Here is a 26,533-nt window from a genome sequence, read left to right on the forward strand (position 1 = left end):
TGCTAAAGCACCATAGTAAGAAGACAGGGGGCTTCTTACTCTTGAAAGGAAATAAAGAAGCTTATAACTGACAGAAAATACTTTAACTCAAGGTTGCATTCAATTTCCAAATTCAGGAGATATTTCTTCTCCTTTTCAGTTACAAGAATATGTTTCTATCACTTTTGCTTGTAATAAAATTTTTTCTGTGAATAGATCTGTCATAGAGAGGATTGCTTCCAGGCAAATCATAAAAGCTGAAAAGGTCTTCTACAGCTGTATGGTGTTCACATCTCAAAATAACTGAGACTGTTCATGTGCTAACATAATTAAGGATGTCTTTCTCAACTTAAGTTTAGACAGGTTGGACAGTAGTTATCAACAGATCATCTCTTTCAGATCAGTTACTTTAAAGGCCCCAAAAGCAGTAAAACACGTACATTGTTATTAAGCTCCATACTAATTTATTCAGAAAGCATTCTCCATTTACCTGCAAATTTCCTCAGCAGTAATTTCCTGATATACGGCTTCAACTAAAAAAAAAACAACACCCAAACCCAAAAACCTCACCCAAAAACCTATATCTTCTTGGCTTTTTTCCCCCTTTCATTATTAGATTTCCAGTTCCTTAGTGTGACTACAGTTTACTATTTTGCACTTTAGAGGTGCCAGCAAGTATCTATCTACAAATCCTAGACTTTGGGCAGACCTTAAGAAAGCAGCTGAGATTATTACACAGGATGGAGCCCTACATAGGACATATGTAAGGAGCCTTACATGGGACACATATCCACTAAATATGAGTTGCAAGAAAATCACTCCTAAAGAATCATTCATAAGGAAATAAGAGACCTTGGTTTTGATTCACAGAAAATAATGGATTTTCAAATACCATGACAGAGTTGTTTTGCAGACTACCCGGGGACCTTCGTTATCTATCGTATGCACAAGTCCTGTTCTCACTACTGATACATTCAACACCAAAATAGAAGAATTAAGTATGGGCACTGAAAGAAGATAAACTTGACAGGGCTCTAAGCACTTGTAATGGTAGAGAGCAGCATGAGTTCCGGGACTTATGGAAAACTAGGATGCTGGACTACAGATACGCTGTTGTGAGGAGGAACAACAAAGCGGCATCAGTCATGATTAGGGTAAGCAGGCACAGATGTTTCTATGGGCAGCCTACTCTGCTAACAGAGTGAGACAAGTGAGCTGGCTCCCAAACAAGGTAACTACTGCCATTATGTTATTGTGTGTGAGCTAATTCATCCCTCTGAAAATTGGGGCTTGTTACTAGAGGTGTGTCACTATGCTGATATAAAGACACCACTTATCTGACAGCACAGGAACTGTGCTTGTGTTTCCTAATATGTATAGCATCACGTGAACGTTTCAGTTCAAGTGGTACTATCTTAGTATCTCCACTTCATACAAACATGTGCCCAAAAGTATAAGAGCATGATCCCTTCAAAAGTCTAGAAGAGAAGTGAAGCAAGGTCATTCCAGGAAGAGTAAAATTATTTTGGACAGAAAAAAATAGCCATTACGTGTTCAGCAATTTGCATTTTGAATGCAAAGCATGTCTCTTCAGTCTTAAATTTTCCCGTTAAAACATACCAGGGTTTTGCTTGCTTTGTTTGCTTGCTTGTTTTTTAAACCCCCAACTCTTCCTGGGAAAAATTCTACAAAACCAAGCAGTATAAAATGTAAACAACTTTCCCTTTGGAGGAAAAGGAACAGATCGAATTGTATCTGCTGTTTCATATACCATTGACAAGGCTTAGTCAAAACGTTGTGGGGTGATGGTGGAAATGATGAAGGATAAGAAATTAGATCTGTATTGATTGTAGTATGTTTTTTATATAGGAGTATTTAATGCAGACTGTAGTACATATGCATTCAAACTTAAATATGTATACTAGCATGAAAAGTCATTTAGTATCACAGAAATTCCAACACAACTAGGGTACAATATCTGAAACCTAATGCTCTCCAATGCGCACAAATACAGTAAAATACTGACCTTAATTCATGACAATCTTTCCTGCATTAACATCTTTATTTTTCATCTTAATAACTAATCTTAATTTGAAGAAGAGCTATATTCCAAGTATAAGCACCAGCAAATTTTGAATAAATGTGTTCATTTAGTTCAATTCATAAATTAATTACTGTTTTCTTATTAAATAAACCATCACTACCACCTAATTTTCTTTTTAAAAATCTTTCCTTTTCAATAAATATGCTATGCACCTAATTTTGTGTTACATTTGCTGTCTGGATATTTTGAGCTCCATATGGATTAGCTGTATTTTCAACCGTATTTCCATTTACTGTGATGCTCATTGGAGTAATCTGCTCAGTTTCACTGTGACAGCTCTCCTCAAAGTTGCCAGTCACTCATCTGTATTTCTCAGCATTCTGGTTAATACATGTCCAGAATGCATTCACTAACAAAATATATTCCAGTTGCTGTTATGAATTATAATACTGAATCAGCACTTTTATTTTACACTACACAGAATTAAAAATTCTAAGAATCTCCTTTCTCCCTATCTTCATATTTTCCACTCTCAAAAGCCAAGATCACCCTTACTGCCAGGCATTTTCAGAAATCTCTCAAGGCTTCTTCTATGGATAGTATGGTTCCTATGTGTCTGCTGAGAGCATGATGATCTCCACTGTGCTATTTTCTACCTGGCAATGGAGTAAGAAAAATTCAGTCAAACTCAAGCACTTCTTACCATAAATACTACTGATATTTGTTGTACCTGGCTTTCTGCAATGCCCAATTTGAAATTAAATCAAAACTTATAGGCATTGTATGGAGCTATGTGCATTTCTGCACTTAATTAGGCTATGGAGGAACATGCAACAATAATAAACAAACCCACTGAGGAAAGGAGAATGAAATTGTGGGTTTTTTTCAGGAATAGCAGGCTCTATCAGAAAACTGTAGGATGACAAAGAAGAGAGCAAAATTCTGACAGCGAAAACTACATTGCAAAGAAGGTATGTTAAAACAGTATGTATGTGCACATTCAGGTAAGGGGATAAGTGAGATTACACAGGTGGCTATTAAGTTATTTGCCTATAAACTAGCCCTCAAGGAATACTTCTACTCTTATCACATCTGCAATTACTTGTATTGATACTTCTCATTCATCCTTTTTCTCCCACTCTGTTTTACTTTCGACATAGGCAATAGTTTCCCAAACTCAGAACATGATTCTTTACAAGACACCTTCACAAATAAACTATTTCTGCTATGAATAATATAGCAATTAAAAGCCTAATGTTATTGCCAATTTGGAGGTTATTGGTCAAAAATCTAAGTGGTGTTGTTTACTTTTCTTCCAACTCCACTGTTCTTTTATTGCTTCCTACTACCAGGATATGCATAATAACAACTGGACATAACCTTGCATTTGTTGCTCTTCCTATGGGTGTGGACATGTTGCATACTGGTTCATGATGTAGAAGGTCACCAGCCCTTCATGTTTCTGAGGTCACCGGAAGCCTTCCTTACTCACGGCAGTCTATGCACCGTCTCCTCTGATGCACTCTGCTCGTGTCTCTGCTGTTTATTAACGTCTCGAATTAAAGCTGACTGAAGGAAGTTAAATTGGGAGAATTTTCTTTCATTTCACTGCAAATCACAGTAAAAGAAAACTGAGAGGACTAGAGCCAACAGAGAACCTAAGTACCTGAAAACCTGCTGATCTGAGCATCATGTGGGATGTGAGAGGAGGAATTCAAAGCTTCTGGATGTTGATCAGGTTTATGAGTTAGGGGTGAAGGTGCACAGGGGGGGTCAAGATCCTTGTATACACAGGCACAGAGCAACAGGCATCCTAGAGTTTTAAAATGGAAAAATAAGACCCTCTGGAGCCAGTTTAAATAACAGTTGACAAGAGCTTATTTGACAACCAGTTTTCAACACAGGAGCCTGAAATCTTGTGTTAGTCATCAAAGCCCCTTGTTAGAGTTGAAATCATATTGGCTCCTTCATTCAGGACTTCCTTAGGCTTTGATAAATTGAAAGGATAGCATTTACTTGATTTGGAGCAGATTTTTACGCTGTCTAACATTTTCAAGATAGTGTGCCTCATTCTAGCTTGCCATACATTTATGGTTCAGCATGACTGAACTTAGTATATTCTCTAGCTTGTAAACACCTTTTTTTTTCTGTATAAATGATTCCATTTAAAAACAAGTCCAATTCTTGGCAAGGACAAGTGCCAATTTCCATGTTCATAACCCAGCCATTTTACTCAATTACTCCTTAATCTATGTATTTTTTGCCCTTAGTTGAACTACCCTTATTCATTTACTAATTAAGTATAAGTAGATTAAGATCGCCACCTAAATGTTAATGTATTTGTTTGATCAAAATGAATTGCAAGCACATGACATCTCATAATTGATGAACACATGATGATAGCTCAAATCCACCTCTAGGCCTACATTGTGAAGGTTAACATTTCAGGTAGCTGAAGGGAATGGAGAGAATCCACAAACATTTGAATTTATGAGTATGTTTTAGCCAAGATACTGTTCAAGAACTACATTATTTCAGATTAACCATCACATACCATAGAGGACTCAAGGGGTTGAGTTGTTTCAAACAAGATTTAAGATAGACCTTAAGGACATTAACAGCTCGCTGAAGACTACAGTGTTGGGAGTGAACAGTTTCCATTATTCTTGCTGGTTTAACTCCAAAGCAAATTTAAGTATCAGAGTTATCCATTCCATTATTGATAATATTAGTAGACACAATCAGATAATAACATTATTTCATAATTTCAAGCTATTACTTCTCACTATTTTTCAGTTAATTCTCATATGAATTAGAAAACTTCCCCAGTTTCCTAGAGGTAACTTCTACAGTGCTCTTAAGTGTCAATAATATAAAAATTGTAAAACAAAAATTTTGATTATCACCAGCTTATTGCAGTTAAAAATTGAGGATTATAACCTAATACACAACAGAGAAACATAAAGGAAAATTGCATTTGAGCAAAACTCTGGTAAGGACTTCACCATTCTAAGGAAGTAAGCTCTGTCTGAATCACAGCTGTTCCAGGAAGGAAAATAAGGACAGATTCATAGTATCACAGAAAAACTAGGTTGGAAAGGGTTGCTGGAAGTCACCTAGTCCAACCTCCACCTCAAGGCAGTTTAACTGAAAAATTAATTGAGGATATCCAAGGCCTTGTTCAGTCATGTTTTGAAAATCTCCACAGAGGTGGATCCCTCATGCTGTCCGGGAAGCACATCCCAGTGCTTAACCACCCTCACAGAGAGGAATTTTTCCGGTGGCCAATTAGAATTTCTCTTGCTGCACCTTGTGATTGTTGTGTCTTGTTGTCTCATTGGCACAAAGAGCACTGCCTAAGTGGCATTACAATGCATCTCCTTCCTCCCACAAACTCACAGCAAGAATTTTTAAAAGCATTCTGTATTTTATCTGCTTGGGATTTCAATTATGTTTGGGTTTTCAGCACACTTTGGGGATGATAATGATGGGGATCCATCATCCCCAACTCACATATGCCTCTGCAAGAGCCAGTAGCTGAAGATGGGAGACCACAAACTCACACAAATATTTCAATCTAACCAATTACTGTCAGAGACATGATGTTACATCAGATGAATCTAGTATAGCTACTCCTGTATTTGTATGTTCTTCCTTTTCTGTAGTTGAAACATTTCCAGTTCAACTCAGAGCAATTGTTCACAATTTGTACTTGGATTTGAAGTTTGCTGTGTCTGTTTCAGATTTGGAGAAGCTTCAGTGACCACAAGCTTGTGTGCTATTAACAACAATATTAGCTGATTTGATGAAAGATATTACTTAAAAATCTGAATCATTGATATTCTTAGTTTATCATGGTCACTACTACACTAAGACATTAATTCTTAATTCTGAAGACAGCTTGATAAATGTAGAGTAAATTATGTTTGTTTCAGTAATTGTACCTGTAAATTAACAACTTCACACTGATTATAAAGCAACAAATTAATGAGAAAGCATTTGCTGAGCTCATGTGTGAATTCCAGCATTTGCTTTGTATCATTGAGCCAATAAACGTTCCCTAATGATAGGGCATTTGTGTTTTCTGGACAGGTATGTGAACATTTAAGAAAACCTTGTATTTGAGGGCAAAATATTTCTGGCACTTGTTTACCACTTTTACCACTGATAATAAGTTTCCTTGGCTGTAACTTCATTGGCAGTTTGTGAATCCACCCAGGAAAGAATAAACCTATAATTTCTAGTAGCTGGATTCAGACTTACAATGCTGATACTTTGGAACGTTAACATAACTTTCTTTGTTGTTCAGACCTCAATGTGATTTTATTATTCGATATTGGCTGCTATTGCCTGGTTTATTTTTCCCTTCTACTAGAATTACTGTTGAGGCTCAGAGACTTCCCAAAGGTGCTTTGAAACCTTGAATCCTCCCCAGATTGTAGCATTAGAGAAAGGTTACAAGAAAGATGAGCTTGGGTTTATAAAGTTCATGAGGACCATGAGCACACAAGCAAACACTAGGATAACATTAAAGGCTCCAAGTTACCAGCACTAGGAAGAAAACTAGCTTCTGGGATTGGAAGGAGACAAAGACCTTTCATCCTTTTGACAAGCTCACCTCCAAGAAGAAAGGTGAATACTAAGTCAAAAGTAGGTCCTTGTAAGTGCCAACATAGGCCTCAAAGTGGTTACAGCTTTGAAAATAAATCACGTGCAAATCAAGCAACAATTTGTTCCCCATAGCCCTATTTTATTTTCCTCTCTCTATAAATTTATTTACAGGACTAACCTTTTTTCTCAGTCAGAAGCAACCTAGGAGCTGTGAATTCTCCTTTTGATTGGAAGATCCTTATGGCTGTGTAGCAAGAGTCTACATGAACCCAGAATACTGGTTTTGGTGATGGCCTAAATGGAGGAGTTCAATCTGCAGTTCATTAAAACATTCAGATCAAATGACAGCAGACAGCTTGCCATTCCATAGTGGAAGTATTCTCCCTTCCTATGTGGAGCTGAACATTCATGGAATCTGTACTGAAGAGAAACAGTTTAAATAGGAAGGGGTATTTTCTAATGTGACAACAGCAAACTAGATTTTAATGTACTCAAAATCTTGGACCAACTGGTGTAAGGCTAGGTTTAATAATTTGATTCTTATACACAATGTGAATTTGTATATAATAGTTTCTATAATATTAAAAATATATACTTTAAAATTATTTCTGTAGGTTTACCTTTTACTAAATTAATATAAAATTTTCATTATTGATCTCTGCATTACCCCAAAGTATGTCTGGCTTAAAGACACAAGTATATTCATCCCTAATCTCTAAACCTTTAAGCCCTGACTCTGGATCACAAAATCCATGGTTAAGATTTTGTCATTCAAACTCCAGCAGTGCACCAGCCCTTGAGAAGATGCAATGAGGAGAACAGGCTAAGCCCAGTAAGGAAGATACCCCAGAAAGTTTAGTTTCTTGGAGAACAAGAAATAAAAGAATGTTCCAACCAACTGAAAAAATAGATGCATTTAATTTTTTGTGCAATTTTTGTGGTCAATTTTGTATTATTGTCTGCTTGTAGTAGTAGTACAATGAGTACTGTTTCCAAAGTAAGTCAAAGGTGGATGTTAAAGTAAGGGTAAGTGAGCAAAATAAAAATAATTACAAGAGTCACCCTCTCTGTGTCTTGGAAGTTGCAACAACAAAATGCATACCACCTGTGCAGAAAAATTTCTAGGAGTCTGAATCACAAGGACACAAAATTTCAGAAGACCTCTGAGGGTTTTAGGTAAGCTTGAAGAAGATACCTAACTGTGTAACTATAACTTGACAAGCCATGAAGAAAACGGTGAAACCTTTTAGTAGTTGTGCAGGCATCTTTCCCAAAGGCAGGGGCGGAACCATGTTTAAGGGCACACACAGATATCTAGTTGCCTGTAAGAAGACCAAGAGGAGCTACCTCTCTGATTCACAGAGAAGGAAGTTAATCAGAAGTAAGAAAACCACGCTCCTACAACTTTTTTATACATTGGCCTTAGCATGCTCTGAAGGAATACAAGAACAGCTGTGTGAAGGTAGAACACAGGTCTGTGTAGCCCTGTATTTGCCCTTCAACGACTAGCGGCACAAGCAGACATGTGGTAAAGAGGAAAGGGAGAGGAACGAAGCATAGGGATGGAGAATACTTTATCAACCTCCATGAGTTTGGAACTTCTTGTCTCAGAACCTCCTGAGAGAGAGGTATTATTCAAGGGTTGGACTTGATGATCTCAGAAGTCTTTTCCAACCTGGCTGATTCTATGATTCTATGATTCTATATTAAAGTGGACCTCAGAGGATTTTCCTTCTCTGTCTTCAGCCTTGTTGTACATCGGAGCTACACATCATGTGACGAACCACACTAGGAAGCCTCAGTCACCAACTCCATGCCACTCTGGAGGGTCCCAGCCTGCGTGATTCTTCCTCAGATGGCAACTGTTCACCTTTGATTATCCAGAGTGGCTGGAGAGCAGCCAGGCAGAAAGGGACTTGGGGGTGCTGATCGACAGGAGGCTGAACATGAGCCAGCAATGTGCTCAGGTAGCCAAGAAGGCCAATGGCATCCTGGCCTGTATCAGGAACAGTGTGGCCAGCAGGAGCAGGGAAGTGATCCTTCCCCTGTACTCTGCATTGGTGAGGCCACACCTTGAGTATTGTGTTCAGCTCTGGGCCCCTCAGTTCAGGAAGGACATTGAGGTGCTGGAGCGGGTCCAGAAAAGAGCAACGAGGCTGGTGAAGGGACTTGAGCACAAGTCCTATGAGGAGAGGCTGAGGGAGCTGGGGTTGTTTAGTCTGGAGAAGAGAAGGCTTAGAGGCGACCTCATCACTCTCTTCAACTACCTGAAGGGAGGTTATAGCCAGGCGGGGGTTGGTCTCTTCTCCCGGGCAACCAACAATAGGACAAGGGGACATGGGCTCAAGCTCTGCCAGGGGAGGTTTAGGTTAGATGTTAGGAAGAAATTCTTTACAGAGAGGGTTATCAGACATTGGAACGGCCTACCCAGAGAGGTGGTGGATTCACCATCCCTGGAGGTTTTTAAAAAGAGATTGGACGTGGCCCTTAGTGCCATGATATAGTAATTGGAGTTGGATCAGGGGTTGGACTTGATGATCTTGGAGGTCTCTTCCAACCCTACCTATTCTATGATTCTATGATTCTATGATCCCTCTAACCCTGCTATTTCACCCTATCTCTCAGCAATTTATATTGAGGGCAGAAAATAAAGACTAGGGGATTTTTATTTATTTGTGTCTTGAAAATAAGATGCTTTGCATAATTTCATTCATCTCTTACTATAAGTTCCTTACAGGAAACACTCAGATTCTCTCCACAATTGAAATTCCTGAAGTAATTTCAGTAGGCTTGCACAAGCTTTTCACACAAGACCTGACCCAGGACAAAATTCTACCACAACTACATATATATATATATATATATATGTATACACCCCTCCACACACATACCTGGTATATAGCCCAGGCCCACATATTTGGGTTAGGAACACTCTCTTCAAGGAAAAGATCTTAACTTTAATCCTTTGTATTTCAACTGCTGGCCATTTCTTGATAGAAGCTGTGAAGGTAATTGGTAAACTAACTGGTATTTGGACATTGCCAAGTATTTCCTTTATATCACTAGGACCAAATTAATTGATTTAATGATGATACCAAAAAAGTAGGTTGTGATTATTTAATTTGGAAAAGCAAGTACTCAGAGTAGGACACCTGTTTTTCCACACTAATTTGTACTTTTCTGTCTCGTTTTTCTCTCTGCTGTGTTTTGAAAGGTGTTGGGTTTGTATCAGTACTCATCAAGCTTTGTATAAATCACAGAATCACAGAACCTGCTGAGTTGGAAGGGATCCACAAGGATCATTGAGTCCAACCCCTGGCCCTGCACAGGACCACCCCCAAGAGTCACACCATGTGTCTAAGAGTATACTCCAAACACTTGAACTCTCTCAGCCTTGGTGCTGTGACCACTTTGCCGAGGAGCCTGTTCAGTGCCCAACCACCCTCTGGGTGAAGAAAGGGTGAAGAACCTTTTTCTAATATCCAACCTAAACCTCCCCTGACACAACTTCAGGTCATTCCCTCAGGTCCTGTTGCTGGTCATCACAGAGAAGAGATCAGTACCTGCAATCAGGTCTGATCAGACTGCAATGAGGTCTCCCCTCAGTCTCCTCCAGGCTGAACACATCAAGTGACCTCAGCCGCTCCTCATACGGCTTCCCCTCAAGGCCCTTCACCATCTTTGTTGCCCTCCTTTGGACACCCTCTAACAGCTTAATATCTTTCTTATATTGTGGTGCACACAATATTCAAGGTGAGGCCGCTCCAGAGCAGAGCAGAGCGGGACAATCCCCTTCCTCGACCAGCCAGCGATGCGTTGCCTGATGCCCCCCAGGACATGGTCTGGCCCTCCTGGTTGCCAGGGCACTGCTGACTCATATTCAACTTGCCATCGACCAGGACCCTACGTCCCTTTACACATCACTGCTTTCCAGCATCTCATTCCCCAGCCTGTACAAACATTGAGGATTGCCCTGTCCCAGGTACAGAATCCAGCACTTGCCCTTGTTAAACTTCATATGCAGTGCAGCTCCTTCTATATTCATATCTGTAACAGCACATTTTCTCTAATTTTAAGATTAGCGTGTAAAGTCTCTGTGCTTATGCTTTAGATTAGATGGCCACTGATTAGCAAATAGTATGAGTCTTCAGAACTGTACTCTTTCTTCTGTTTAAAATCTAATAAAAGTTCAATTCATAGATGTCATGAATTGTATAAATATCCACTGCTTCCAAATCAATGTTCCTTTAGTAAATCTAAATGAAATCTTAGTAAGCATGCAGTAGGAATATAAATAGTAATTCATATAAATATTTATCCTTAATAATAATTCATATCATAAACTTCCAGACTGCTGTCATTGTATATGTGATAATAATCTTCTATCTCCTGCTTGCATTCAGCTAGACCATACACAGCAAGATGATCTGTCAATACAAAAAGAAGTCTCAGAACTGGAAACTGATGTAAGTCACAGAGACAATCATCCATCAGCACCATCATCTGAGTACCCAGGTCACTTAAGACAATCATTCTCAAGATGGTGGTATCAAACATATTGAGTTGATTCTTTTATCCCACGAACAAGCTATGTCTACAGTAAGCACTTTTTCTGTAGTTTTGAGGCTTCATGAATCACATGGATTACAGTAAAATGATTCCAACCAATAGGATGCTTCAACTGGTCCCACCCAATGTTACATTTCCGATGGCAACAGGAAAGACTGTTTAGGCAAATGACAGCCTGGCCAGTTTCCGCAGTCTATTCCCCTCAAACTGTTGCAGTTCCATGACTCTAGGAATAAGGATGTTGAAGCACATATCCCTGCCTTATCCTTCTACAACCCAGTTTTGTACCTATTATTTAAGTATTTGTCTTACCACTTATTGAGCCTGCTCATACTAACTGCCTTGACCAACTCCTGCGGCTGCAAGACCCAGAAGTTTACTACCTGCCAGGTAAAAATGTTCTTTATTTTGACCGTTAACTGTGGATAGCTGGTTTCCAAAACACATTATCCAAGCTAGGTTTGGTCTGGTATAGCTGATGGGCTTCAGCTGATAAACTCAGGCAGCTCTCAACTGTGTAGAAGAATCTCCAATAGCATTTGTCATTCCATTTTTCTATTGTCAGTGCAAAGGTTTTCTTAGTATTTACAAAGACCTGTTTAAGCTTTCTTTTGTATCTTCTCATCACTGTGTTTATCTGTTAATTTTAAAGCTGGCAAGATAAATAGCCATGTACTGGCTATTTAAGGAGCACTTTGTTCTCTTTAGTAAAAACAGCAATAATAAAGCCCTATTATTACTGATACCAGTGTTCCTGGTTTATACTGTATTGGTCATTTGTATTAGATGTGTGTGTGCATGTTGCTTAAGATCTCAGTAATAGATTGGTTTCCCACTGAGCTCGGCACTGTAAAGGAACAGAAAAGAACCCCTTTTCTTGTAGGCATACTAATGTAGCAAAAATATCTAGGTCCTTTTTTTTTCATGATCTCCTTATTTAGAAAGCTATTACTGTTCTTATTACAGATTTTTGGTTATGCTAAGCCAGTACTCAACCACTGACTTCTCTAGAAGAAAGACACAGTAATACTTGTATATTTTATGGAATAAAAGTCCAATCAATTCAGTCCAGGTCAAAAGTGGTTTTGTGATCATTCATCTACCTTCTTACCCTTTCAAAAATAATTTTAGAGACTAGATCTGCTCTTTTAAAAATTTACATAGCCCCACCTCTTTGGACAAGTTTCCACAGAAACACATTCTTCTTCCTGACCACATATTTTCATGGGATAAAAAGTCCTGTGTACTAACTAACTATTAATTTCTATGTACATTTTAAAAGTTTGTTTTTAAAACAGTTTTTCCTCTGCATTTTTCATCAAAACAGGGAAATTCTTTTTGGGCACAAGAAGAGTCTAACCATTTAATCCAGATGCTCCTATGTCTGTAAAGGGTAGTCCCTGAGTATATCAACACCAGCTATTTCCTCTTGTGCATTCCATTACCTGAATTAACTGCACAGAAAAAGTCTCTCCCTGATGGTCATCAGACTTATACATTTATATACATATATTGTAATGATACTGCATATTTTTACTTTTTTTTTTCTTCTCAAGGAGCATCATCCAAAAGCCACAGTAGAAGCATACTTACCCTCACAAACAGGATGTATCTCACACTTACTGTTAGGCAGAAAGGTTAGGAAAATAGTTTGTGCTTAAAGCCGGACTGGATTAGTTATTGCTGATAAAAGGATAACTGTCAGGGTTACACTGCATTGTCTTAAACGGCTCAAGGAAAAGCTGGTTGCAGTTATGCACTACAGAGTATGACATGGACAAAGCCTATTTCTATCTACTGCCATTAATTTAAAATGACAAAAAACCCTCAGTGTGCTTGTTACGCACATGTGATGTGCTGATCTGTTGGTGGTTTCAAGAGCCTAGTAAAGAAATGATCGTGTTTTAGAAAAGCCCTCCAGAGAGTGCTGTCAAACGTTTCAAAAGGTGGGACTGCCACGATGGCATGCCGAGCATGGGGCGGCGAAGAGATCGACACGGGCTGCAAGACGGCCTCGGCAGCACCGCAGCCAGGATAGGGGTCTCTACCTTTAGGTCTGTTTCTCTCACCTGAGACATCAAGAGCAAAAGAAGAGCCTTTAAAGGCAATTAAGCTATGGAAAAAAGGCTCGTCCACATAGCCTAATTGGAAGGTCTGAAATGGGTATTGCTCCCTTGCCATGTCTTGCTCCACCGGAGTTAACCTGGAAACCGTGACTCGAGGCTGACGGGTTTATTTCTTCTTGAAGCCAACGTTTGCTTCGGGTTTAATCTCCCACGCACACCCCGCTCCCGGGGCCCCCGCGGGCTGCCGATGCCGCTGCTGCCGGCCGGCCCAGCGGGCAGGGCAGGGCTGGGCAGGGCAGGGCTGGGCTGGGGCGGGGGGTCCGCCAAGGCCCTGGGAAGGCGCTGCCCTCCGCTCCCGTGCGGGAGGGCCGGGCTTCCCCAGTTCAGACAAGTCCTTGCCCCGCTCCCGCGGCGGCGGGTTTGGTGCGACACCGTTCTGACATGTTGTAACTGGTTTCCACACCCACCGCGCCCGAGAGCGACGGGAAGTACCTGCGATGAGTCCTGCGCCGCCGTGACTCGCCGCCGCGATCGCAGCAGCCGGGTCGAGCCGCTCCGGAGGCGAGACCCCACCGCGGGGCACCGGCGCAGTAAGTGGGTGTGTCTTCCTTCAGTCTCCCCCGGGACGGGACGGGACGGGACGGGTGGGGGCAACGGCGGCGGCAGGGCAGCCCCCGCCCCGCCAATATCCCGCTGGTGGGCGCCGAGGGACGCTTGGAACGGGGACGCGGGGGTCGCGAAACGGAGGCGGTGGCGGGGCCGGTGCACGGGGGGAGCGGGCGGGGTGGGCGGCCCGCGGGCGCGGCTCCCGCGGCTCCCACGCCGCGCTCCCTCCCGGCGCCGCGTTGCGCAAGTGGCCCCCTGAGCGGCCGGGCTGGGGGAGGTACACGTGCGGTGTCTCCCAGCGGAGGGCCGGCTGTTTTGCCCGGAAAGTTAACTTTCTGGTTGAACAAAAAATCACAAAAAAAAAAAAAGAGGAAAGAAAAAAGCATTAGGAACGCTTGCGGTGTTGTTTTTCACTTGGATTTGATGTCCTTTGCATCCTCAGAAAATACTGTAATGTCATTCATAATGAAATAATTGTCACTGCTTAATGTAGGTAATTATTATTTATTCTTGATACAATTCTTTAATAGAAAGGGTGGTGGAAAGCGGCTGTCGTAAAACGCCTGTTTGTTCTGTTAAAGGCTGGTCATGCCAGGCCCTTAAGCCGTGGGGAGAGAGGCTCCTTGGCTGAGCCGTGGGCCAGAGGTAGTTAGGTGAATACCCCAGAAACCATACTTGATAGAGGGGCTTGCAGCAGGCTGTTCCCGAGGTTTAAATTTCCTTTAACAGGAGTGCCAAGGTTGAAACTTGATGCAGAAACTGTCAAAGCAATCACATTTCCATTGAAAAAGAGATACGGTCGTCCTGAGGAGAGCACCATGGCCAGGGCCTTGCCAAGGACCGGCTGTACGAGCCTGAGGTTAGAGCTGCTCCCCAAAGTTGCTGAATAGGATTTTTTCAAATCTTGTGAATATTAGTAAGGCAGGGAAGTTCCTTGTCTTTACAACTAGCTTGGAGGACTGTGATCCTGGAACCCATGTAGAATGTTGTGTCATTTTCTTTAGTGGACATTTGTCATCTGCTGCTTTTGTGAAGTCCAGGATACTCTCCATATCTTTCTACAGAAAGGCATGTTTTCTTCTTTGCCAAAGGAAAAGGGCTTTTCTTGCTGGGTTCCTGATAATGGCATTAGAAAGGTCTGAGCATCTTGTTAATAGAAGGACAAGATGATTACCTCAGTGCAGGACTCAGAATTTGTGTTCTTCAGCAAAAGTTTCAGTTTTAGCAGCTGCATTGGAGTTCAAATTCAGTTTAAGCCCTTTAATGGATCTTATTAAAAAAGTGATTGATCCCTGTGTCCAAGCAGAGAAGATGGCTGATATGCTGGGCTGGGATTAACAGCCAAGTCTATTTCTCAGAGGATGAACAACAACTTTACTGGTGCTGGTAAAATTTGTGATCATGTACATGAAATCTGCTAAAGATCTGCAAGCCTCCAAAGGTGGGCCACATTCTGCACAACCTTGCTAATATAATTGTTAACCTGAGGAGGACCTTTGAAGGCTCAATCTTATTATACAGAAATCATAATAGAGGGTTGAAGAGAACACCAAAAAATTTATTTAAGAATTTTATCTAAACCTCTGTCTCTCTATCCAAAATTATATTGTTTCATAGGTACAATTTCTGCAACATAGCTCTTACCTTATAAGGAGGAAAATACCTGTGTCAAGACATTGAGAGCTTTTCTCAAATAGACTTGAAGCCATTGTTTTTATTTGGGAGTTTTCTTTTGTTTCATACGAATATATCTCATGCTGATTTCCTTAATTTCAAAAACCAGGATTAAAATTTTTTTATTTGTCTCAAGTGTTCTGTGATTTGTTTCCATGCTGACAAATTTTACATCTACTTTCTTAAATAAATCTGCACTGCTTTAAGCTTCTTTTGTAAACAGCACTTGTTAATCAAACATCAACTTCAAAGATGTTCACTTTAAAATGATTATTCTTGTTAGGAAGATGCTGCACTGGAAGTCTCACCTTTCCAAGATTACATATGTTTATACTCTGCTTTCAGCATAAGTCTGAGCATAAGTTGCTATATTTGACCTATGCCACAATTAATTAATTAATTCATTAATTCATTATATTCAATGAAAAGTCAAGCAATTACAACTAGTATACTATTACGAAAACAAATCAAAGAACCAAAGCAAATAAAAGAAATGCAGGTGAGCCAGAACACACACACATGCAATCCTTCTTTGCCTTTTATTTGTTCATAACTTTCAATATTTGGTATTGCACAATGTTATATAGTAAGTATAGTCCTGTTCCCTTATATTATTTTCAAAGGAAAGAGTGAGAAGAAGAAAAAATGGATTTAGACAAGCTTTTGAAATAAACACTTAAGTCTTTCTCAAGTGTATATATTCAATCAGTAACAAAATTTCTATTTGAAAAGTATATCCATTCTAAAGTAGTAAGAGTTTTAGAAATATCTTTAATTTGCTTTTGTAAAAAGCATGTCATAATAAAACTGACTGTTCTACTAAACTGGTTAGAAAGTTACTTGTCCTGGAAGGCCCAAAAAGAGGATTGTATTGGATTCTCAGTAAAGTCGCCTGTAAGTGTTCAGACTCTTCAGAACAACTCAGCTAACTACATTTTGTATCTTGGTTGTTCTTCATTCTTGAAAAGCTGTTCCAGATGATTGGCTTCCCTGGGACACTGAAGTGACTGTTTTAATTTTACAGTATTCTAAGAGTTTAACTTCTGAATTGGGTATCTGTCACAGGAATACATGTAGTTCTCAGTTGGAGGGAGAGCAGTCAGATCCCTTTGGCTTGCTGCTTTCCAGTTCACCACAAAGAGCTACTCTGGAAGCAGCCAGGAACACTCCTTTCCCCCAGGCTCGAAAGCAATCCTATCTGGGAAGATCTACCTTGCTGCTTGGCTGAGAGACACGATTCAAATGGAATTATTTCATATAACATGCTGATGCCAGCCTCAGATCTGGATTTTTCTTTCTTTGTCTTTTTTTAACCTCAGTCTTCCCAAGTTCCTTATAAATCTTGATTTAATTGAACATTTAATTGATTTTTGAAGTATCAGTAATTATGGAGATCTCTATTTTCATTCCTTTAGGTTAATATAGCTAATTTACATTTCCTTTCAAAAAGATTTAAACTGTTCCCAGCAAACAGTGGAAAACAAATGCACTTTTTGCAAAAATATCTGAAAGGTCTTGATGGGAAGAGGGAATTGTGTTAAATTTATATGGCAGTAAATGAAATCAGAATGCCATATGACTGTTTTTTGCTATTATACTGCTATACTATTTATTTAGGTTTGTAGGGAAACCCAGCATTAATTTTCAAGCTATCCACTGTGAAAGCTTTTTCTAACTATTCTACCTTTGTTGGATCTTCTTCCTATTTCTGCAGGCTTTCACTTAAGCTTCATGCCCTGGAAGCTGAAACAGTGCTACCATGTATCATGTTTTTATTTTACATGGCCACGCTGATGCCTGAAATACCACCCCCCCCCCATTTTTGCGGACTTACTTGCCCAGTGCAGAAATCCAGTGCAGTTTAGGTTTTAGGTGAACGATGGAGTTGCTGTTTATTCTCCCTCTGTCTTAAATCCCACATTGTTACAGATGAAAATAAATTTCTCAGCCCTTGCTAAATGAAATTAAAAAAAATAAGAATAAATTTATCAAACATCAGCAGTAAACAACTTATTATTAATGTTTTGGAAAAAAAAAAAGTAAGATTAAAGCAGCCACTCCTTTTGGCAGAAGGAATGAACAGGGTGGAAACTAGACATCAAATTGCTGATTCAGAGTTTGATCCCAGATGTGGGAGGATAAATCTTTCTCGAGTTCCTCATAACTCACTGAAATGAGGTAGGCTGGTCCTGCTTGGGAGCAACAAATGGATTAGATCAGCATGGGAGAAGAGATACATAAGGAGAAGTACCTGATTGACTGTGGTTTCAAAGAAGCCAGAGAAAAGGGATGCATTGCAGAGAAAGTAATGCATCAAAAAGTAGGAAATTTAATTGGTTTCTGAAGTGTTTCTTTCAACACTACTCTGTCACTTGTTACAAAGAGGGTTTTGAAACACAACTTATGATAGCGTATTGGAACATGCATCAGGTATGTGTTGGTGTTACTGGTACAGATGTTCAGTGTATTATGAGCTCTGATGTAGGACTTCACCAAGTCACCTAATTATGTGTTTAGTTTTGTCTTATGTAAAAGCTCTTTATCTACCTCTTTAATATTCATTTGGCAATATTAGTCCCTGAGCCTTTTCAAAACATTTTTAAATTCTTGGAAGATGCTAGAAAAACTTAGAGCAACATTACTAGAAAAGTATTTTAGTTAATATCTGTGTGCGTCATAGATCTCTAGAAATATTCTGGTCGTTTTCTTACTTTTTTCTCTTTGCAGATACATTTCATCAGCTCATGAATGGGAGCTTAAGAGACTTTATACAAAACATATATGAAAATGGAAACTTCGTCTTTGCTGTCCTCCTTACATGAAGAATGCAGATCAGACAACTATATTGAACCACATTACAAGGAATGGTACCGAATAGCTATCGATGCTCTGATTGAAGGAGGTTTAGAAGCCTACAAAGAATTTCTTTCCAAAGAGAGATGCTCAGAGTTCCTAGCGGATGAGGAAATTGATTATATTTTGAACAATGTTCACAAACTTCCCCAAAACACAATTTATTCCTCTAACCATGCCATTGATGACACCTCTTCCTCGGGAACCTACTGGCCCATTGAATCAGATGTGGAAGCTCCAAATCTTGACTTAGGTTGGCCCTATCTGATGCCTGGAATTTCTGGTGGCACAAATATTGATCTGCTTTTTCATCCACCACGAGCACAGCCTTACACTATAAAGGAAACTATTCGGAAGATGATACGAGATGCAAGAAAGGTAAACATGAAAAATATTATTGGAAAAAAAGTGGCAATAATAATCTAGTTGTTGTTTAATTACAAGCTTTTATTATTATTATTTTTTTCCTAGCAAGAAAATATTATCTGTCTGCTCTCAATTCAAACAGAAAGATTTTCCCAAACTGATATCTGTTCTTTGGTGTCACATGCACCAATGTTACGAACCTTAGTTCAAAGGGAGCAGGTGTTAATTGGAGGGATTAATGAATATTACCATTATAATGAATAATTACTATTTTACTCTAATGCTGACCAGTGCATGAGAAATTTGTAGATAATCAGCACACTTTTTCTTTGACCTCAGTTGAATATATATATTATATATACCTCAAGTGATACAATTCTGTATAACTTCAGGATATATACTAAAGTTTCTGTCTTGCATCAGTGGGAACATGCGTTGGTTTGGTATGGCAGGCAGTTATTATGAGAAAACAACACTTTGATGTACATCCGACTCATGTACCTTGAGAGTCTCAGGTTTTGTGATTTTCGCCTGTCCTTGCAGAAGTTAGAGAGCTCAGAAGAAAAAAAAACTAGCCTTAGGCAACAAGGAAATAGTTTTCCTTGGGTACCTTACCTTCATTTCTGACTAACCACTAGAAATGTGGACACTTCTCCAAATGTACTTGTCTCCACTTGTCACCTTCAGATTCCTATGGCACACCCAGCTTACAATTCAGTGACAGGGTACTGTATGTACAAACCACCTTTTGCTTTCATTGTGTCAGTCTGAAACTTTTTAAGTTTTAAACTTTTAAGTTTAAAACAGTGTCAGTTAGAAAAAAGAAACACCAAAAACATATTATCATGCAGATCTGTTTAACACTGTGTCACTTTACTTCTAACAGATAGGACAGGACAAGGTTTCAGGAGTATTCCTAGTAAGTACGTCATGCTCTGATTTCTTCCCCATGAAATAAAATTGTATTCTGCATGACTATGAGCTTTAAAGCAGTAGGATGGGCTCTAGCTTGCATGCATCTGTAAACACGTCAGTGGCTGAAATATGCATGTAAATGTGTGCAGTAGAAAAGGCTGTAAAGGGCGGGGAAGGGAAGGACAGCGTCTTTTTACACTGTCTCTCCTATATTGAGATAAAGCATATAATTTGTTGTGGTAATAGAGTTATCGCTAGGCCTTTTACCCTGCAGTTTATAGTTTAGAATGACTGTATGCTCAAGGAAGAGTTAATTATTTTTCTCCCTCTTTGTCCATTTCAGAGTGAGAGTTGGTGCTTTCGGTTTTAGTATGTAGTGAGACTTGACTGTGCCTTGCCCAAAATACTTTTTTTCAACTGCAGCTCCTGACCTATCAATGGACCCACTGTAGGGGAAACCACAAAACCACAGTTGATTCTATTGCAAAGATTAGTTCAGTTTTGCTACAAGGTCTTGAAATGCCATGAAGAAAGACCATTTCCCATTAGTTGCCATGTTTTTTGTGACGATCTGCATGCAATCCAGTCCCTCCCAAATGTCTCTTTGGAAGGAAAGGTGGTGCTGATTAATACCACTTTAAGGAGTATGCCTCCTTTGAATGCAGATATAGAAAAAAAATTAGGTGTGATTCTTGCTTCACTTTGCAAAAAGATTGGAAACGTAGTATATTGGCTCCATGGTGTGTTTGTGGTGCTTCAGCTTTATAAAGAGGATATTTTGTGTGTGTCACTGTAAATCTGACAGACGAAAGGTTTGTTTAGTTGATCAGCACAACCTCAACATCAATAACTGTAACACTTGATACAATTATATAGGTTGATTGCTTCAGGGAGCCACAATTAAATCTAAAGACATAATGTTGTTCAGCCTCATCTGTCTGCAGATCCATAGAAAAGTTTAAAGGATTTCTAAGTAAGGTAAAATAAGGTATTTAAAACATGCTTACAGTAGGTAAACGCTTTGTAAACAGGCTAGCATACTTCTTTCAAACCACTTATAAAAAAGCAGTTATATTAAACAGGGTTCTTTGTTATGTAGTTGTGGAGATGTGTAGTCTTATGAAAATATTCGAAGGCAATAGGAAAACATTACACATGAAAAACAGAAACCCGGAAAGAATAAGTCGGCAAATCATGTTCAGCCACCACATCTCTAAGCAAAATCTATGGGAATTTCGGCAAGCTTATTTGTGAAAGTAAACAGGCTGTTGGAGGTGGGTATATTCATACCACCTAAACTTTAAGCACCAAACCTGAGTGCCTGAATTCAGGCACTGATTTCCCTGGGCTACTTGAACGCTCAGTGCAGTAGGAACCCAGTTCCTACAAGGGCAAAGCAGAGAATGTTTCTGTGGTGATTGACCCCATGAAGGAACACATTCGATACATATTTATATGTACAAACTATCCCAAAAATTCATGAAAGAGACTGAGCCAATATATAAGGATATATATATATCCTTATATAAAGATATATAAGGATAAGATGACACTATTACCCTTGACCTCTTTAGTGCTTGATGCATCACAGTGTCACTCCTTAAAATGATTATTACATATGTTAATTTTGACCTTAAGAAGATGTGTTGTAAACAACATTAAGCAACTTGCTTGCTGACAGTGATTTTTTCCTGACTAAAGAGGAAAATCATTTGTAAAGCCATGCTACAGTAGATTGAAACCAGCGACTATGAAAAAGTGGTGTAAGAAAATCTTCTCACGTGTTTCTTAAATACATAATCAGCATAAAAATTATGCACATCACCTTCATCGTAAAGTACAAGAGATATAACTATGGAATTTTTCTTACAGAAAAGGATCAATACTGTTAAGTTCTAGAAAAATGAGCTCACCATTTTAAGGAAATGAATCCTTTCTTATGATACATGTTTCTGAACTTCTGTTAGAGCAGGGAAACTGCATTGTATATAGCATGGCATTACATTGCCATCTATACTGCAGCACTTCTGTGGGATAGGTGTGATGTTAGCGGAGTGCCTTAGGTCAAACCAAGATGTCAACAAAATGGGTTTACAATTGGTGTAACTAGACCTCATCTCCAGATGATACAGCTTGCCAATCACCTGCCTCTGTCAACATAACCTGTGTTCATGCAAGGAGGCTGTTTGGCGTGACTGTGTCAACTGGGGAGACACGAGTCTTTTTCCCATGTTGATACAACCATGTGAGGAAAAAGGACTTCAAGGTCTGTCTGACCTTAATGATGGACAAACTTTTGCAAACAAGCCAGTTGCCTTGTTTCTCTTATGTTTTGGAATCTTCTACCTTTAATCATTGGCAGATTTCCGGCTTCTCTGAAGCTTGAGGTGCTCCTACAGGCTGACTCATCATGGCTGGGCTGTCTGAACAGCAACTGATAATGTTTAGCAGTTTTTACTGAGAAGATTATTCATCTGCGAAATGATATCAAGATAATTACTCACCTGTGTCAGGTTGATGTGAAACTTCCTTCTCTTACTATGAAGTAACACAGAGACTTCAATAATGAAGTGTCCTCTCTCTGTATGGCTTTTCATAAGAGTTGCCTCAAAACCGTCAGTTATGAGGCTTGTACATGTGTGCAAGAAATATCTTGCACTATTCTTCTCAGGTGTGATTGACAGGGTGAGACAACAGGGGAAGACAGGACAGAGCACCAAAGGGTCCTTCTGGCAGTGTGTTTTTCTCTTACTTCATTAACTGGATTCCCCTGTCGACCACAGAGACGTTCCTACACAGTTTTAGAGAGAATGCTCAGCTGAGTCTTTCAGGCTAATATCAAAATAAGGATCTGCTCTTTCGGGAGAGAAGTAAAACCTGTTTCTTAAAGAACTATGTTGTTTAGACAACCCAAGGATTGCTGGTTTGCAGCACAAGCTAGAAAACATTGAAAGACTTTCCTGACATACTTTTGGGATTTATGATGGATTGTGTGAAGTTACACACTATTCAGTAAATATGAAATACTTTTCACTGATTTTATTTTATTCAGATAGACAAGCAAGCTTAAGCCTGTGTTCATACAGTCAGGGATAGTTTTAAGACTTTTTAAAAAACATAATTGCTTTGAAGCTTAAATAAAAATTTAGGTGGTTATTTTATCATTTTGGAAAATTAAAAAAAGGCAGTTGTTTTTGCTGAATTACTCATGCTTGGTTTTTTAAATGTGAGAAAAGGTTGCAAAACTTGGACCCTTGGGGAAGAATTAAGTTATACGCTATAAACGAGTGTAACTTGTTATTAGTCGTGCTGAACACAGTGTAGGTAGGCACTTAGTAAGTCAAAAACGACTTCCTTTGAATTCTTGTGAGAGAGAGTTATGTACAAAATATAATGTCTGTGTTGTTTTCTAAAGCAGTGGACTGAGTGAAATAAACAAAAACAATTGACTCACTTTACAAATATATAAGGAAAATATTTAGTTTAGGGGGTTTTTAAATTTGTTTTGTGTTGTTTCAGGCAAGAGTGAGAGGTGTGTTACAGCATAAAATATTCACTATTAATTAACTATTAATCACTATTGATACATTATTAATAATCACTATTAATCACTATTAATAGTTCACTGTTAATCTCATTTGGTCATGTGTATAATACAGTAATAGTCTAGTACTGGCTGCAGTCTAGTATGAAAGAAAATCAAATTCTTTACATGCTTATATGAAGAACAATGTTTCTGTACAGAAAGAAACTTGTAGAATATGGGTGTGTTGAACAATCTTTTATTACTCTCTCAGCAATACTCTTTGCCAACTATTTTAAATGTAATTTGAACACAGACTGGAACAATGATAATGGATTCTGCTTATGGCAATGCTTGTCTTAGCTCATTAATTGCATCAGTAAGGGCAGAAGAGAGAGAGGGGCTGTACTTTTTTGTTCATAAAAGCCAGAGCAATCTGCTGAATTTGGGGAGAGGGAAGAGATAATGCAGTAGTTGTCCCACTCAGATATTTTCTATATTATCCATAGAGTGTTTGATAACAGGTATAATTTTTTTAAGCTGAGAATAACACAGAAATACTCAGTTTTCAGCCAAAGACACATAGGCAACATTTTCCGTGGCAAAATATTCCATCTCACTAGGATTTCAGCAGGTTCCTTTTGGTTCAGGTGCTCTGCTGAAGGGTCAATTCATCATTCACTTCCACTCAACTTCCGTTAAATGGCTTCCTGATAGTTGAAAACCAGTATGGCAGTCGTGTATGGTTCCCAGGTGAAACATAATTTTTAGTTTTTGATAGATTTATTTGAGAAAGTGAGGTCATGTCCCAGCTTTTCTAATCACACAGAGTATATGCCATGTGTTGGAAGAGGACACACGCCTTTCTCTTGATGCTATTGTTGTGTGACCCAGTATCAATTTTTTGTCATCACAAAGTAATGCTGCTCACAGCAAGTAATTATTTTAGGTATTTATCCTCTTGGATTTGCCTTTGGAGTCTTCACAATATTTTACTTGCTTGTCCCTTTCTCTCCCTGCTGTCCTGCTCCCTCCATGTAAGGATAGTCCCAGAGCAGTCACAACAGCACATTCACAGTGCAGGCAGAGAGGGCTGCCATCGATGGGACACATCTGCAAGCACTTTTGTAATCTGGAAAGCCTGGGACTTCTGGAAGTGCAATTCTTATACACAATTGCTCTAAACATGAAACCCACAATTTTTTGTGGTAGCCCTCCTGCTAGGTGGGAAGGATCCAATTCTGAAAAGCAGTTAGAGACTCGGGCTAGCCTGCGGAGTGGGAATTTTTGATAACATAATTTTTAATCTGTTGTGGTGATTTTTTTACTCACAGGCTTCTGTCTTTGCAAGACTTTTGACATCTTCAGTACTCCTACATTAAAAGATGTAATTAAATAATTTGTAGGTCACGAGTCATTATGTCACGAGTGTGCTAACGTGTTACCAAAATATCACACCTCCATCATGAATTTAAAAATGGAATAGGGAAAATTAAAGGCCAAATATTGCAGGCAGCTGTATTTCTTTATTAATGTCTGTCTCATTCACATATATATGAGAAGTAAGCATACACATATGCTTGGTAGCAATTCTTTTCATTAAAACATTTTCTCTCATTGACATAAATCTTTGTCAGTCAAAACAAAAGTGCTATTAAGAAGTCATTTACGGATTTTGCACGTTCAGTAGATTAAAGCGTTCTTTATCAAATTCAGCAATAACTTTGTACTACAATATGCTGAAGCAATTACAGATCAAAATATGTTATAAATACAAAACTGTTGATGTAAAATAATTTTGCCCTGGCAGAATGCTCCTTTCAGTGCCCAGAGTACTGTATTTGAGCCTTGTCCCTCTCCTTTTCTTGCTTGTAAAAAAACCCATGATAATGTTTAAGTGTTATTTTTGTTTGTCTGAATTCCTATCCTGAAGAGATCTCTGTTTTTCTAATTTTTTTTTCAGCCAGGAAACAATCTTGCCTGAAGAACTGTAGGCTTAATCACTTCACATTCATATTGCCATAAGCCTTTTATCATGACTTGCAGTTTTAGCACAGCTTTTGATCTCGTGATAGCTTTCCAATATAGCCAGTGATGCTCTGTGGGATGGGGACACATTGTGGGTGATTTTAACCTTTAAATTTGTTTGTTAGATATCAGAATTTGGAAACTAAAATATTATGCTGTCTTTGGTAGAATTTTAAATGAGCATAGCTTGATGTGCAGATACCTGTAATACTGCAACAATATTTGTGTATCACAAGGTGGTAGAAACTACATGGAAAGTGGAGAAGTGCTGACATGGAACAAAACAAAAAAGTTCAAAATTTCCCATTCTTCTGTTTGGAAGGAGTGGGCTTGAATGTCAATGAGTTACATGTATGAAGTTTCCTCATATATCAGATCTGAGTACAAGTATCTGCTTCACTTCAGAACAATTTCCTTAATGCTGCATTATTTTCCTTGAGGAATACTGCAAGTATTTCAGTACAGATGATAGAGGGGTCAAAGTACACTTTATTATTTACCTCTCTAAAAGAAGTGCAGGTCTTGCCATAGATAGCAGCGCAGTCATGCCTTTCCTTTTAGTCTGTCAATAAAGTATGTCTATAACCATTTTCTAATAAAGATACAATAAAATAACAGTAGAAGTTAAAATCCACTTTTTCAAAAATGCTGTCAGCATGCCTGAGACCTTAGAGGGCTTTTACTCATTAAAATCCTACTGTATTTACCTTTGGAAAGGAGGAAGCAGTGGCCGTCACAACAGTAACAGGGTGTAACTGTTGCTGAGCTTACTACTTTACAGTTGGATCTCCAGACATCCATAAAATGATTCACCTCAATAGAGCTGTTCAAAACAAATAACTGCAAGATCTGGCTGTGGCTTGCTTGATCAACAGTTCATAATTTTTCAGCATACAGTCCACTGGTCAGTTAGCCAGAAGTTATAGTAGTGTTATTTGCATTAAAAATACAGAAGTGGAAGCAACCAAACTAGCCATCTCTGCTTTCCTTGCCTTTGTTTGGCATCTCTTCCTATATCTTGGGTGTTTGTTTTCTGAAGCTGTAAACGTCATTATGTTTTACTGCATGTCTGCATATCATATAGGTTACTGGTGTCTTAATCTTCCTGATTGGTACCAGCCAGTACAGACTACAATATAAACAGTAGATTCAGAATTTATATACTCTCCTTTATCCTTAGCCAGCAAAGAACATGACCAAAGTGTGTGCAGTTTCATAGATGAGAATATTGAGCCACATTGAGTATTAAATGAATATAAATCACAATTCAAAAAAAAAGGTACAGTTATAAACAAAAAG

At 38.9% G+C, this 26,533-nt stretch overlaps 1 protein-coding gene across 1 annotated transcript in view; it reads left to right on the top strand.

The window, feature by feature from the left end:
* Window positions 1-13,771: 13,771 nt before the first annotated feature.
* FAM83B (family with sequence similarity 83 member B) overlaps window positions 13,772-26,533 on the top strand; it is a 49,253-nt gene continuing 36,491 nt past the window's right edge. Inside the window, exons 1-2 of the mRNA XM_027696031.1 lie at window positions 13,772-13,867; window positions 18,277-18,780. Of these exons, the coding sequence (XP_027551832.1) occupies window positions 18,331-18,780 (450 nt within the window). The 5' untranslated portion in view covers window positions 13,772-13,867; window positions 18,277-18,330. The remainder of the gene's footprint in view (window positions 13,868-18,276; window positions 18,781-26,533) is intronic.

The sequence above is a fragment of the Neopelma chrysocephalum genome, unplaced genomic scaffold (genome assembly GCF_003984885.1).
Source record: "Neopelma chrysocephalum unplaced genomic scaffold, ASM398488v2 Primary Assembly neopelma1_104, whole genome shotgun sequence".
Lineage (NCBI taxonomy): Eukaryota > Metazoa > Chordata > Aves > Passeriformes > Pipridae > Neopelma > Neopelma chrysocephalum.